Here is a 16,078-nt window from a genome sequence, read left to right as displayed (position 1 = left end):
TCATGATTTTATGTGGCTGTTATTGCTCGGTAGAATGGAGGTTTGCATTTGATCAAATGACAGGTGGGATTGGCGTTAACAGCTGGTAAGATCTGCCCAGTGTCTATAGTACCACCTAGTGGGGAGAAAAAGAGAGACATGTCAGTTGCTTGGTGGTTGTGAAGAGCTGGAGATAAAGATTATAAAACAGTGGGCATGAAAACAACAGGATTCCTTGGAGGAAAATTGCTTTTTCCAAGGAACCCTGGGAATTGTAATTTGAAGGTTAGAGTTCTTTTTAGAGATCAGTTCTGTGCATATACGCCTGTGTGTATGTGCAGTGTGTGTGGTTGTGCCTGTTCAACTTGCCCACTCACCATGCCCTACCCTTAGAAGCCCTATGGTGTACACCCCAATGCATGCAAGCTCCTGTGCAGATGGGATATCCAATATGTGGAGGCTGAATGGGGCCAATGGGTACAATCCTGGTGCCCACCCATATATACAGGTATGTACACTTTGTAACTGTCTGCAGTTAGATACCCTCACAGAACTGCAGCTCTCTGAGGTCCCTGAGGACAGGAAATGGCTATTAAATCAATTGAGGTCTGCTGTGTAGACATGTCTACTTCTGTTGAGTGGAGCTACAACCCCAGCTTATCCCCCACCCTACCCATGTCCCTGAATACATCCTTCATTTTCTCCTGTATAAGTGAATACCTTCCATTTATTCCAAAGGAGGAAAATATTTGAGGACACTGTTATAATATGAGCAATCCCTGCTTCTGCCTCTGACACTAGATGTTCCAGCGTCCATTAAAAAGGAAGGACCCCATGAGTTGGTAGCACAGAGACACACTATTCCTGCATGGCGCCTCTCTCTGCCCATCCATCATAATGATAGACATTTAGCTAGTCAGCAATAGTAAGAGTGAACATAAGAACAACCCTACTGGATCAGGCCCAAGGCATCCTGTTTCACACAGTGGCCCACCAGATGCTTCTGGGGAGCCCACATGGAAGAGGTGAGGGCGTGCCCTCTCTCTTGTTGCTCCTCTGCAGCTAGTATTGAAAGGCATTGTGCCTCTGAGACTGGAGGTGGCCTATAGCCACTAGACCTGTCTAGCCATTGTCCTCCATTAATTTGTCTAAGCCCCTTTTCAAGCCATCCAAACTACTGGCCATCACCACATCCCATGGTAAAGAACTCCACAGATTATGTGCTATGTGAAAAAAACACCCCTTCTTGTCAGTCCTAAATTTCCTGACCTTCATTTTCTTGGGATGACCTCTGGTTCCAGTGTTGTGAGAGAGGGAGAAATTTTTTCTCTCACCTGGGCTGTTAAAGTAAATTGATCATAAATATCCTAAGAATGTTTAATCTCAAAATGGACCTGACTGTATTTGCAGAATATTTACATCTCAGATGCATTCATCATCATGATTAACAGCATTAGGTGGTTATGGAGGAGGCTGAAGGAAGAGAAACAGAGCACTGGCATTTTGTGTCCAGGTCTTCATATTTACATGTTTGTGCACTACAGTTGAGCAACATCCATTCCCTGCTCAGCTCTTTAACTTCTAGAGATTCAGGAGAAGGGGCTGAAACCTGAGGAGCTCTAGTGCATGTATCTTTACCCCTCCAACATTTTAAAAGGCATCTGCTCAAAGGTCATAACAGGAATAAAAGCAGAACATTGTTTTACCAGTACTGGAAAATAGGGACAATCGTAACACATGCCTTGCAAAATTTATTTTGCTGTGCTGCAAGGTTCTTGAGTAGATTTATTGTCTTTTAAAAAGAAAGAAAGAAAAAGAAACTGATTTGATCTACAGGAGTAAATCATTTTTAACAAAATATATTTAAAAACAGATCATGAAATATTAAAGTATTATCCATGAATTTAAGACAACTGTTCTAAAGCAGAATGTAATTAATTTTTTTACAGTATACAATGAAATTGATGGTTTTAATAAAACTAACGGTTTCTTTTTCCCTGCCAAATTTTATGCAATATGTAAACAGAATCTGTCAAAAGAGGGAGAAAGTTCTTTAGCCTAGTGGTAAATAATAATTGGTGAAAGAACCCAATTGATCAGACAAATGTATTTGGTGGGTTTGAATTAATAGGCCAGGCAAGCTTTTTCTCTTTTGCTTCTCTGTCAAATGAATCATAAATGGAGTCTTTTGAAACTGTTTTGGTTGGCACTGGGACTTCTGAGATTCCAACATAATTTTTTTTTGCTATCTTTGAACTAGTAGTGATAGTATATGCATTGCTTCGGTAACATTTCATGGAGGACATGCAAAAGGTCTCCTTCATCCCTCTCCTGAAGTTTGCATTATACACATAGTACAAGGTAGGCTTTGAGGCTGAGGAACTAAAAGATATCCATATAATCAACATAAAAACCAAGGAGCTCTTTCTGTAATCCGTTTCAAGAGGGTGCCAAAGTTGAACTACATAAAATGGGAGCCATGAGAGTAGGAAAAATACATTTAGCATGAGGAACATCTTGATAGTTTTCACTTTTGTCCTTGGAACGATATTCATTGTCCTTCGAACTGTTCTACTGTCTGTACCTATTCTCCAAATATATTTGATTATCTTCTGGTAAAAAATAATTATGAGAACAGATGGAATCAAAAAAGCCACCAATAAATGGATGATACTGTAAACTGCACCATCCCAGGAATACGGGGGGAAAAACCTGCAGTGGTTGTCCCATCCTGATCCAAAAAAAAAGAAAGCTGGAGACGCCAGTGCAGCATCAAAGATCCAAGATGCTACAATCATTTTCTTAGCTTTTTCTCGAGACACCTTGAAACTCAGTGGATAGACAATAGTATAGAACCTGTCAACACAGATGGAGAGCAACACGTAGATCTGCACACCAGGTGTGAGATACTGAAAATATCTTACTAGCTTGCACATCATGCTCCCAAGTGTCCATCTGCCAGAAGCTAACTGAAGAAGCACAAATGGTGTGCTCCCCACACTAATGAGTAAGTCTGCACAAGCCATGGAGACCACAAAGTAATTGGTGGTGGATTGGGTCCTCCTGCTCCTGTGGATCACTAGGCAAACGAGGGAGTTTCCAAAGATGGACAATAGCCACAACACCCCCAAAGGCAGGCTGGCTGCTATGATTTCTCTTGGCATCAACTGCAAGACTGTACCATTTTTCTCAAGCATGTGTTCCTTGGGTAACTCAGTCATCTCATGGCTTGACGGAGAGGTAGAGGTTTCAACATGGTGGTTCTTCTGTAGTGGTAACCCTGGTGTTGGGGTGAGAAAAGGAGCAGTGTTTTCATCCATGTCATGGGCAAGCAACATGTTCAGTCTTTGCTTTGGAGGACTGCATGGACAGAGAACCAATTATTAATCAAAAATGAACGAACACACACACACACACCACATTATAGATTAACTTCAGCTAATATATTAGTCTGGTGTGCACACTAGGGAAACAAGGCTGTGTGCAAGTGGCACTTTTAAAGAAGCTGGAACCTTGCTAATCACCCATTCAGCAGAGAGACGGGAGCAGGAGTGACTAAATCTGTCCCCTTCCTTTCCTTTCCAAAGAGGTGGTTGGTGGGATTCCTGCTTTTAAATATGTGCAGCCGCAGCAGCAGCCAGAGGAAACGTACACAAAACACCAATTTCTCTTCAGATCTTCTTAGCCAGCAATGGATGTGCCATGCTTCCATGTGTTGTATAGACCCTAACTGAATTTGGATGAGTGTGTTGGACAGAATTGTGTGGTGGCCCTTAGATGACGATGACAATGACGATTAGTTGTTATGATTACATCATCAGTGTATATGGCACTTGGTCTTAATCCATAATTTTAGATAAATATAACATTGTTGGAAGAGATTTAGATGTGCCACCTCTGCATTAAATCCAAATGTAACTTTCCTCATGAGGGCAGAAGTCTGAAGAAAATGTTTCTGTCAGTTTGGCAGAAGTCAGCTGAGGATGATGACCCCTGTCCCAATTCCTTGAGCAATTTCCTCACTTCCATTAAAAGTGCTTATACACTGGTTTTTCTTTTAAAGAAAAGAGAAGACAGTTCACCTAAAATATGTGTGGCGGGGGGCAGGACTGATTCCATTTGTTGGTGTGTATATATCTCATACAAAATGTGACACTGGGAGGAAGTTGGGTTCATAATGGCTGGGATATGAACCCAGCTTATTTCTAGCTTTGCAAATTGTACAACAGAGATATATGGGGGTGGGGGGTTTGCTGTGGATTCTTTATATGTGTTATGTCTTACTTCACCCAACACTACATGTTCCATTAAAAAAGAAAAACCATGAATACAATTTTTGAACCTATCATTTGTACCAACCTTGGACATGGTTCCTTCCAGCCATGTTAGAACTATAGCACTTATGCGGGGGGGGGGGGGGAGACTTATTTCAGGGGGCTCTGGTGACTTCAAACCTTGACACAAATTTAATTCTTCTATTTTCATTTGCTGTGTTAAGATGGTCCAGGAAGTGGTGATTAAAAAGATAGAAAGGATGAAATGGGGTTGTTTTCATATGGTACAATTTGACCCAACTTGAAAAACAGGCTTTACTGTATGTGATCTAAAGCAGTCATGTGGGTGCTCATCTGCATCTGTCCAGACATTTGTGTCAAGGTTTGAAGTCACCAGAGCCCCCTGAAGTTTACCACCTCAATGAGAATAAGACTAGGGAATTTCTGCAGCCTTGGCTTGTCCTTCTAAGGCTTCCAGGAAGCCATGGAGTTTCTCCAACTGTGTCCCTTTAGGACTTAGCTGAGAACTGATGTCCCTTCGTGTTAATCATAAAAATTCAAGGAGGGATGTTGAACAATAACTGAAAACAGAGATTGCATTCACTCAGCACCACCCCACCACTGTGTGAATAGTTACATCACAGCCCTAGCTAATTACTTATGGGCAAATGAGATGTCCTAAGGGGACATGTGGCTGCCATCAAGAGGAAAGCTGTTCCGTGTTTCCTCAGAAGACATATGGGGGGATATTATTATCCTCCAAGTTTCCCTGCCCCCCTCAACTTCAATGGTTGCTACTTGAAGGGATGGCAAAACTCAAGTTTGGCAACAATCATATCCTACATCTTCTTTCGCTAGATCTTACATCTAGTTAGCCTTAAGGCCAAACCTCTCTGATTGGGGTTCTGTATCAAAGATGTGGTCTCCCCTCAGCAGTAATAGAGGGTCGCTACAGAAAGATCCCGTACGCAGAACGCTTATTTATTTATTTTATTTTATTTATTTAATGAAATTTGTACACTGCCCCAAACTTTCGTCTCTGGGCGGTTTATAATAGCATAAAACCAATTTAAAACATATACAAACAACTTAAAACAATTTAACGATTTAAAAATAATCCAGAGATTATGCCCCTGCGGCTCAGAACAAATTGAAACCACTGAGCATGTCCTTCTGTCCTGCCTGTTCTACAGAGACATTTGTGCCGCCCTTATTTCCCCACTGCTGAACAAGCTTCCAGGTCATACGAGTCACTACTATACTCTATTGCTGCTATCTGACTCTAACTCCCCACCCCCCGCCAAGATCACTGCCAAGTTCTGTGTGGCTGCGATAGGCAAACGGCAAAGGGTGATAGCTGATGGGCTCTCCTAATCTTATTCTTGATAACACTTGCCTCCATACTCTACGTATTATACTAATTGCGCTATGGCAGTGCATAATATTTTATTAGATTAATGTAGTGTAACTTTACCATTTTTAGTAACCATTTTAGTTTTAACTATTCTTAATTTTAATTCTAGCTTTTTACCACATATGTAATCATTTTCAGCTATATTACGGTTTTAAATTCCCCTTTTAATCCTTCCTGTGCATTTTATTATGGAAAGAGTATAAGCAGTTTTAGTTTCTTAGTATTGCAGCTTTTTTCTTTTTATTCTTAATTCTAGCCTTTTCACAATATCTATCATCGTATTTGCAGTCACCTCTATCAACATGTAACTTTTCTCTCGTATTACCTTCATTTAATGTGTAATTTTATGCTGGTCTCTGACCGTAATAAAGTTACTTGGCTTGACTTGTATCAAAGATGCTGTTATATAACTTAATGTATGCCTCTGCATTTTCTTTCTTGGTCTTAGTGGGTTCCATAAAGTGGCCTAAGTCTGTTCTCAGGCTGGCTATCAAGCATTGCTTTATCTCCAACCAAGAGGGAAAACTCCACTTGAGAACAGAAAGAAATTGACATCCAAAAGAACAGAACTCTATTCTTTATGACCCCTCCAGACAACTGCAAAAAACAACAACACCAAAAACAAAACCCCAAACAAGCACCTTGAATTTCTTCCTTTGCATTATATTACATGCTGCTGGTCCTGCCCCAGTACCAGTAGAACACATCAGAACCTCATGCTAATTGATGGAAGTAGTTGTTTTGCAAGGGGATAACAAAATGGTTCTGAAGTTTCTTAATGCATACGTAACTCCCATAGAACAGGTGTAGAGCAAGTGCTTTGCTTATAGAAAGCTCTCGATTCAATCCTTGGCATCACCAGTTAAAAGGATCTCAGGTAGTAGGGCCTCCATGACAAGCAGCTGCCAATCAGAATAGACAGTACTGGTTTAGATGTACTTTGACTCATTGGCTGAATTTGGATGTAACATGAAACTGGAGGTCGCTTCACCTCTGGATTCTGAAGCTGTACATCCAAATATGGGGAATCATAGTTTTGACAAAAATGTAAATTGTACTTCTGTTTGCACAAGGTTTTTGCTTGCACAAGGTTTGCAGTTACACAGTGCCAGCGTTATATCCAAATGCTGTCACTGCAGTTTCACCCCTCTGAAACTTGAGTTGAGGGAGGAAGCTCCCTCCTCACTCCACTTCCTATTGGCTGTGTGGGCTGTCCTTCATGAAAGAAGGAAGCCCGCACAGGCCGTCCCCCCTCCTCTCTGCAGTCAGCAAGACTGCAGAGAGGTAGCTCTCCATTTCATCAGAATGCGGATGGGAGAGCGGGGAAAGCAGGACGCGGAACCACAGGTCCATTGGACCCGCGGTTCCACGTTACATCAGAAGGCGGGCCGTTGTAAGGAAGCCTCATATATTACTGCTTATTATTTTTAGTAATGGGTTTAGAATAAACCACCACCAAAAAGCAGCTCAGTACCATTCAGCTAGGGCAGGGGATAGAGTTACCAAGTGAGTCCTAGCATGTCCTAGGTGGAGGTTCCCAGGCTGACCTAGACCTCTTGTATTAGACCCCTCATATGGGACTATTCCCACAGCATACTTGAAAGCTTGGACCAGATGAATCCTTCTTCTATGAGGTCTCTAGCATGCCAGTGGTATGTAGCACCTACCCCATCTGTACTGTTTGCTGGTAGGCAGTTTGCTAGGCTCTGAGCAGCCTGTGCGGATTTTAGTAGAGGAGCCATGATCAGCAGAAGCACTGACCAGCAGGAGTTGGCCTTGCAGAGCTACTGCTATGGAGTTGTGCGCCAGCGACTGTCTGTCAGGCAGTGGCTGAGTGGCTTGATAGTGGGCTCCCTGAAGCTCCATAATCAGCCCTGCAGCTTCACACCTCAGCAAGTGAGTAGTCACAAGCCCTCAAAGCTTGTTCCTAGGCTGGCAAAAGTTGTTTTCTACACCTAATTGTAAGGTTATCCTTTAAACACATTCCTACAGATGGATATTCTATATATAGATATTCTAAAGACACCAATCATCTACATTTGTGACATCAATACAATGTATGTATACATTAAATGTCAGAATAAGAGACATGCCTTCCTGAGTTCTATTGTAGTCTGAGCTGAATGCATTATATACTGACTCATAAACGGTGTCTAATTTAGCTTTTTGCAAAAACCTTTTTTTTTTTAGAGGCATGAACCTCCTCATTTTTTCAGGGGAATACATAACCAATTTGATTGCATCAACATTGTCACTGATTGCTCACTGTCATTGGTCATAGAGCATGCCTTTTACATAATTTTTTGTTTTGTTTTTGATGCTTACTATGAGCTAAATCCTTATTCTTAGCATAGCATTTTATCTCCCCCATGTAAAATGTGGATATTAGCAATCAAGTATTCTCAATCAGATGATTAAAATAAGTTTGATATTCCTTTGCCTTTTAATCAATTAATTAATCAGTTATATTTAAATACATTTTAACACTATCAAAACCATGACATAAGTGCTTTTTCAGAACTGAATAAACACGAGCATGTAAGAACTCTAGTATATCAAACTAGGATCCACCTTGCCCAGCATCCTGTTTTGATGCTGGATGTTATTATATATTGGTCTGTATCACAGGATCGGAAGGCTTTTAACTCAGGAAGGTGTAATAACACCATAATAACAGGAAGGTGTTATTCCTGCTGTGGTATTCCAAAGCTTGTATCTTTTTGAATCTGGTGATATTTCCATTCCATATACGGAAAATGTTGATGGGGGAAGTGGAGGAATACTTCATGCTAAGCTGGTGTTTAAAGGATACTTCCTTCTCAAAACCCCTAGCACATATAAGTATTTTCAGAAGGGGCTACCAATGCCTCCAAGCATCCAGTAAAGTAAGGATCTAAGCATTTAAGCAAAGCAGAAATGTATGTTTGTGTACGTGTGCATGTGCATGCACATGCGCACACATGTATCTGCTTCTCAGAAACTCTGGTGCCTCTGTATGAAATGGTGGTAGTATCAAACCTTAATAAGAGCCCATTATGAACTCTACCATCCTTGGATGTTTCATCCCATTCTGCCCGACCAAAGACAACCACAGGGCTCTGTGGTCACCAGGAGTCGAAACCGACTCGACGCCACACTTTAACTTTACCTTTATGGCTGAGAAGGCCTGTTTCTATTCAGGTAAATCAAAGAGACATAAGAGAATGGGTTTTTTTCCACTTACAAGAACAAGCTTTGTTGGCAAGAGAGTGGAGGCTTTTGAGCTTCAAGGCACAACTTATTCCAAGAGTTAGTAATCTAACATTCTTACTGAATGTCTGTGCTATTTTGTTGACAAAAAATATCATATCATTTTCTCTCTTTTTAATCCTATGGTAAGTCCAGTTTCAGGTACTACATAGGCGGCAAATCAGATCTGCCATCTATAGAATCATTTGGCCCAAGTCAGGGGATCCTTATGAGTGCAGGAGTTTCTATGCAAATATGGAACTCTCCTCGTGAACAAGAGCTTTCCTATTGACAGTAATATTGGGAGGACATATATAGAGCTGTCCCTAAGGAAGTGGAAAGTCCATTGACACAGGCTACTCCATGTGTGTATTGAAGCTCATAATGAAGTTGCGTCAAAACTAATGTTCTTTATATCTTGGAGAAAATCAATCCATACAGATCCATTAGGGTCATTCTCCCAGATATTTTGTGCTTCAAACATTTTTTCTCAGATCAAGTAGGAGAGAGAAAGCAGAATAAATGACGTTGCCGCAGCAGTAATTTTCTCTTCCAGTCTTGTCAGTTTAAGAGACTAAACTGTAAACCGGAAATTGCCTGGTTTTAATCTCACCTTTGCCATAAACTGACTAGATAGCTCCTGCCTCTGAGCGTCCATCTCCCTCCTCGAAAGCTGCCATATGAAAACAATATGTCCCACCATATACAGAAGTGTAGGAAGGATAACCGCTATGGTGTATGTGAAATGCTTTGAACGCACACCGACTGGTATGCTGCAGTTGCTGGCTGCTTCCCGTATGAAGAAATGGAGGCAAAGAAAAGTCTGGCCAATTGCCCATAGCTTGGAAGGCCACAGTTCCCCCATTCTCCCAATATATGCAGCAAGTTAAAAAGATCTCTAGCTACTTCCATTAGTGGTTGGATGTCTGTGCAATACCATGCTTCTATCATCTTCATGCTTGACTATTCCAGCACTCTCGACATGGGCTTACCAATGAAGAGAATGTGCCAGCCTGGCTGCCGATGAAGGAAGGATGCTGAGATCCCATCATGCAAGTCCTGTGAAAATTGCACTGGCTGCTGTTCAAGTTGCCTATTTGGCACAACTTTTTTATTTATTATTTCTCTGTGTAAACCGCCCTGAGCCATTTTTGGAAGGGCGGTATAGAAATCAAAATAAGTAAGTAAGTAAGTAAATCAAAGTGTTGGGTTTAACTCTAAAAGCCTTTAAGAATCTGCAGCCAGCATCCTTTAGAAAGTGCCTTCCTCCTCCATGAGCCCTCCTCCTGTAGAGAACAGTCAGGAAGACCCTGCTTCAGTCTCCTCTGGGTGTCTGGGTGGTGGTCTCTAGTGATGATGATGATGATGATGATGAACTTCATAATGGGGGTTCAGTATTAAGATGTGGTGTCTTTTGAATACCTATATGTAGAGTGTTTCCTAATGCAAACTAGTATTCCAATCCAGGCCACCCTCCCTCAGCAGTTTTTTTCCTACAGTTCAGATTGTAAACTGAGCCACAGGAGAATTTTACCTTCCCCTGCCACCCACTCACTTACCTGGGTGCAGCTGCAGCAGTGGCCACAGCCACATCAACCTCCCTGACTGAGAAAATGCCCTTTCTATGCATCCCTGGCACCTGGGAAACTGCTGTAGTAGAGTTCCAGGTCCCTAGAACACTATGGAGGGAGGGGCAGGAAAAGGTTGAGGAGGGGGCAAAGAGGAAAGGGGGCTGAACGGGAGAGGAAGAGAGAGACACCTTGATTCTTCCTCCCTGCTGCTATCGCCACCATTGCAGGAGCAGTAGGAACCACTGTCACTGCCAATGCTGGCACAGAAGCAGTCAGGTAAGGGAGCCTGGAGGCTTATTTGGGGGAGGTTGGGGGAAATATTGAAACCTAATTGAATTCCCAGTAATGTCATCAAGAGCACAACAGGGTCTGAACTGGACTTGGATGTGGGTTCAGAATTAACTTAGATATTTTCCAGAGTTTCTGGTAATTAGCTTGGCATGCCAAATCACATTTGAAAGTGAACCATGTGAGTAGTGGTCACCCATCAGTAAGGAGCAGATTTAGGATGAGGCTAGCAGATGTATGGCAGCAATGAATGCATCACTGAGAAACCTTAAAGGCCAAGTTGTCCTGGAGAGAATCTATCTATGTGGTTGCTAAGAGTCGACACCGACTTGACAGCACTTAATCAATCAATCCACAGATTTAGGATGGGGCTTTTATTTTGTGGTCCCAATTTTAAGAATGTCCTTCTCCAGTGAAACCTGCAATTGACCGAGTAGGTTTTTAGGAAACTGGCCGAAACAATTTTATTAAGAAAGACTTTAAATATGCTTTGAATGCCAATGTGCTTTGAAAACCACAGCTTTTAAAAAACGTCTAGTCATATGGTTAAGAACATCCAGCCCAGCATGCTGCACCAGCAGTTGTAGCCCTAAACTCACATGCAATTGGTGGATTTAAACACCTCTCAAGAGATATGGTACCTTTCTCTCCACTTACTGTTGTATACTAAAATCCCTTCAGGAAGCTGTTATGTGGATGGGTACAGTTTGAGCCTTCAGATAAATTGATTGCTGGAAGCTTGGCAAAAATTTTATTAGTCACTGAGTCATAGAGTTGGAGGGAACTGGGTAGGCCATCTAGTCCAACCCTCTTGATGCAGGAAACCCAGAGCTAGCGCTAGAGGCGTAACTGGGGGAGATGGGGCCCGTGTTCACCCCTCTCCCTGGTGGCCCCTTGGAGTGAGGAAGATAATGAAGAAAATAGGGAGGGGTGGAGCTGCGGGGCCCAGGTTCTTTGAACCCACCAGCTCAGTTATAGCTATACCCCTGGCTAGAGCATTCCAAAATGATGGCTTAAAGTCCAGCATCTCCTTGAAGACCTCCAGTGAGGGAGAGCATTCACCCCACCCGCAACTGCAAGCTGCTCTTACTATTAATAACTTTTTCCTAATGTTCAACCATGATCTACACTCCTGGAACTTAAGCAGACTAGGGGCAGCAAAGAACAAATCTTTGCGCTCTTCTGTGTGACAGTCCTTCAGATATTTGAAGAGGCCTATCATGTCCCCACTCAGCCTTTTCTTCTCCAGGTTCAGCATGCTCAGTTCCTTCAATCATTCTTCACAGAGCTTGTTTTCCTCCTCTCTGTTGCCTTCCTCAGAATCAGTTCCACTTTGTCTACGTCCTTCTTAAAATGCAGCGCCCAGAATTGGACACATGTGTCCAGATCATTAGTGTGGAACAAAGTGGAACTGTTACTTCTTCTGACTGGGAAACTGCGAGTTCTGTTGAGGACACCTAAAATGGCATTAGCCATTTCCCCAGCTGCATCGCGTTGCTGACTCATGTCCAACTTGTGATTGGCTGCAAGCCTGAGAGACTTTTCACATGTACGACTGCCAGCCACATAGTGGATCTTCAACCCCATGCCTGCTTTTTTAATTGTTTTTTGTTTTGCCTTCGTGCAGAATTTCACATTTTCTTCGTTTCAGCCTCATTTTTCTTCGTATCAGGGTCACTTTGGATCTTATTCTTCTATGCTGAGCTGTTAGCTCTCCTTCTCATATGGCTTGGATAGCCCCCTGGTTTGCAAATGCTTGTCTCACATACAGGAGACTTCTGCTCATATGCAGCAGTCCTTCCTTAGCACCCAGCTCTGTGCAATAGCATGCCTGCTGCTGATTTAACATATGAAGTTGCCTTGAACTGAGTCAGATGGTTAGTCCATCTAGCCCAGTACTGCCTGCTCTGACTGGCAGTAGCTCTCCAGCAGCAGCCCCCTTTCCAGCATTTGGCGTTCAAGTCCTTTAACTGGAGATGCCAGGGACTGATCCTGGAGCCCATTACATCCCTCTTCTATGAACAGAAGGAAAACAGAGCAGCAACTACAAAGTACAAAAGCATCGTTCTTAGATAATGGCATTAGATAATGGGGGGGGGAGGGGAGGGGTCCACATCACCAAATCAAAGATAAGGGGATTAAGAAATTGTTTTGTTGCCTTCCATTATATTTTGGTTTAAATAACTCTATTTTCAACCATAATTCTACTAGTACAAATATCACTGGGGAAGATGACTTTCCTAAGGCGTTTAAGGCACACATTTCTATTTAAACAGAAGAAATGTTTCATGGCATTTCCCCTTTTAGCTTCCCCTGGATGGATTTTAAAAAGCAGACTTGTAATGCTCAAAGAAAAATACATTTAAATGCAAATCTGATTCTTATCCAAAGGACAAAAGAGTTGTCCTTTAACCACACCATTATCAAACACAAGAAAAACAGAGCTACCGATACCTGTTTCTAAGCATAATCCAAAGTTCAGCTAGGTTTTCCATCCAGAATTCCGGTTGAAAGGGCACTCATCTTTCCAAGCATCAAAATGACCTTCACAGTTGCTCTGAAATCTTCTGCATCTGGTCAGTAATCCAAATGAGGCTTAGATGGGGTTAAAATGTGTTGTGCTTGCCCTTTTTGCTGGAAGGAAAAAAGATAATGCTGTTGTTGGCACCATCACGTATCAAACTCCTGGTACTGGTCACATGGGAAATGGATCATGTGGCTTCTCCCTGGACCTAACAATAACAAGCCCTCCTCTTCCTTTCCCTTTTTGTTTAAACAGATAAACCTGTGACCAAAACCTGCCAATTTACCATGCAGTAGAAACTGCCCACCACAAGAAAAAGTCTTATTTCCAGCCCTCCTTTTAAACTAATAATTATCAGACTCAGAATTATGGCCAATACTACGAACAGCCTTGCTCAGACCCACACACTTCTGTGGAATCTGCTTTTAACAAATCGGGGGGGGGGAGCACCCCCCATCCCTTTTACAAGTCCTTTTTGTCATTTTTAAAGTGCAGTACCATGGACAGCACCAGCAACCCTGGAGGACAGCTAGTTAATGAACCATTTCTCTGCATGTAGTTAGAAGCAATTGCCACACTAGGGAATCAATAATTTTGTTAAGTCTCCATCTCTCCAGCCAATCCTTCCCAGGCACGGCTGGCATCTAAGTTAAAGGGAGAAAAAGGGTGCGGAATATACCATTCCGTCCGCAAAAGGGCAAACACAAAACACACACCATACCTTTGCGGTCACTTTATTGGAGTAGATCTCCCTTCCCACTGTCGTATTTGTCCAAGATTCCAGTTTCCTCCAATACACACGCATTGCTTGCTCACCTCAAATGTTTAAGATCCTAAGGAAGGACAGAAATTCAGATGGAAACCTGCAGCTGTCTCACGCTGACGTCCTGGTTGCTATGGTACCATGTGATTGTTGAAGGGGATTATTTTCTTCAGCAGCGGTCACCATGGGGCTCCTGGGAATTAAAAGAAGCCAAAAAGGAAAGAAAAAGAAGAGGGAAAATGTATAAAGATGTATATGGAGGAAGAAGGAAGCACTTAATTTGTTTCAGTGAAGCAGGATTTCTGGAGCAGATTCCCTTCTGAAATCCTTACTGTGGGTTAAAAGACAGGGCTATGGATTATATCATAAACTCTGCAATCTCGTTCATTAGAATGCATTTGATTCAATCTAGTGTTCTGATCTTGAAAAGCACTTGCTTAATCCATGCTAAGCTGGTGTTTAAAGGAGCAAAGTGTTTGATTCCTCTCTCCATTTAGGTATTCATTACTCTTCTACTCTGCTTTTCCTCAGATTGGCTTGTATTAAATTCCCAGGAAGTCTCCCATCCAAGCAATGCTTAGGGCCAAATGCAGAGGTGCACCTAGGTAATTTTGGAGCCTGGACCTGAAGGCCTTTGGTGCCCGCTCCCACTTCAGAAGCCTCACACACACAGTGACACAGGCAGTACTTTTAACACGTGGGTTCTTGAGGGCACAAACAGCAACTGAACTCACAAGAATGTAAGAATATAAAACAGGTACATTTATGCAAATATGCATTAGCAGAAACATTTCAACACACAACTTAACATACTCCCATCCCACATATTTCTTTCCCAACTCCCTGCTCTGTCTCTGAAGCAGAGGTCATGCTCGGCCGACCTGCACAGTGGCAGGCCAGTGCCACCCAGGACAGACTAAGGAGGATTTGGAGGCCCCCCCAGGGAGTGTGGAGGCCCTGGACTTCGGCCTGGAAGTCCAGGGGTAAGAGTGGCTCTGGCCAAATGTTATTGATTTAAGCACTAGAATTTGTGTTGGGCCTTCTAATCATTCTCTGGGCCACATTGATCTATTTTATTTGTTTGCTTGTTTGTAAAATGCATTATGGGACTTTCTCAATAAAAATGCAGAGAACATCTCTTACAACTGGATTTAAGAGGTTGTGGAGACATCATTTAGGTGGTATGACTCAGCCTTTATGGCATTGCCTCTTTTCTGACCTTCTTGAGGATTGAACTGGATTCTATGGCTGGTGTTTTCAAATTGCCTGGTGATAAGATGGCATCTTTTATTAAGACCTGGGTGAGCTGCTTCTTGAAAAGAATGTATTCTGGGCTGGTTGTGGAGCCCAGGCCATAGAATTACATGTAGACGGAGTACCCCCATCACCATATTGGCACATATGGAGGGTCTCTTTGTTCAGTTATAACTTTTGGAGAGATAATCTAAATAACCTTTTCATGTTATGCTCTCTGGATAACAGCAAAGTCTGTCTCTTCTGAATATAATCCTACATTATTTCACACTAGTAGGTGAGGCCCATTGTTGACTGGGCAAAGTCATTTTGTGTAGATTACATTGATAGGGATGTTCAAGAAAAATATATGTAATATAATGTTTTGTTAATGTGCTGGCAAAAGGGAAGTAAAAGAGCATTTTGAAATGTGTAAGATTTCAACTTCAAACACTATTCATTTTACTTAATAATTACCATATATGGTTAATTGGAACTGTTGTAAATTTGAATATGAGAAAGAGCTGCTTTTCTTGGATATGATGTCATTTTTGAATTATTGATCCGAATATTTGAGTGCTAAATACTGTCTCAACGTTAAAACTGAACACCGATTCCCCACCTAGCCCAACTACTGAAAGGTTGAACCCTAACCCATCTGGTCTGTCTTAGAGACTTTGATGCATAGGAACAACCCTCCTGTTGTGAATTGACCATCCACAAGTGTCTACCAGATAGGTCAAACCTGGATTTCAGAAGGAGTTCTATTCTTGGAGCACCAAAGAACATAATAAGGCTGATAGT

General features: G+C 42.2%; 1 protein-coding gene across 3 annotated transcripts; it reads right to left on the bottom strand.

Annotated features, from left to right (window-relative positions):
• Positions 1-1,342: 1,342 nt before the first annotated feature.
• On the bottom strand, positions 1,343-14,156 carry GPR19 (G protein-coupled receptor 19). Of its 3 annotated transcripts, none has more exons than XM_053253032.1 (3): positions 14,000-14,156; positions 13,209-13,388; positions 1,343-3,339 (listed from the first exon to the last, which is right to left on the bottom strand). In XM_053253032.1, exons 2-3 carry the CDS (start codon positions 13,247-13,249, stop codon positions 2,076-2,078), a joined length of 1,305 nt encoding a protein of 434 aa, XP_053109007.1. In that variant the 5' UTR covers positions 13,250-13,388; positions 14,000-14,156; the 3' UTR covers positions 1,343-2,075. The 3 variants fall into 3 exon arrangements, with proteins under 3 accessions (XP_053109007.1, XP_053109009.1, XP_053109008.1); XM_053253034.1 differs by having other exon boundaries at positions 1,343-3,259; XM_053253033.1 differs by lacking the exon at positions 14,000-14,156 and adding an exon at positions 13,777-13,897.
• Positions 14,157-16,078: the final 1,922 nt, after the last annotated feature.

Source organism: Hemicordylus capensis, chromosome 5 (assembly GCF_027244095.1).
Source record: "Hemicordylus capensis ecotype Gifberg chromosome 5, rHemCap1.1.pri, whole genome shotgun sequence".
Lineage (NCBI taxonomy): Eukaryota > Metazoa > Chordata > Lepidosauria > Squamata > Cordylidae > Hemicordylus > Hemicordylus capensis.
This window is presented reverse-complemented; position numbering and strand designations above follow the sequence as displayed.

Excerpts from the sequence above, each read along its gene's own strand:
- GPR19 (XM_053253032.1), bottom strand. The coding sequence starts at position 13,249 with ATGGAAAACCTAGCTGAACTTTGGATTATGCTTAGAAACAG. Across the intron at positions 3,340-13,208 it reads TGGATTATGCTTAGAAACAG|TCCTCCAAAGCAAAGACTGA; the intron begins GTATCGGTAGCT and ends CTGTCCATGCAG.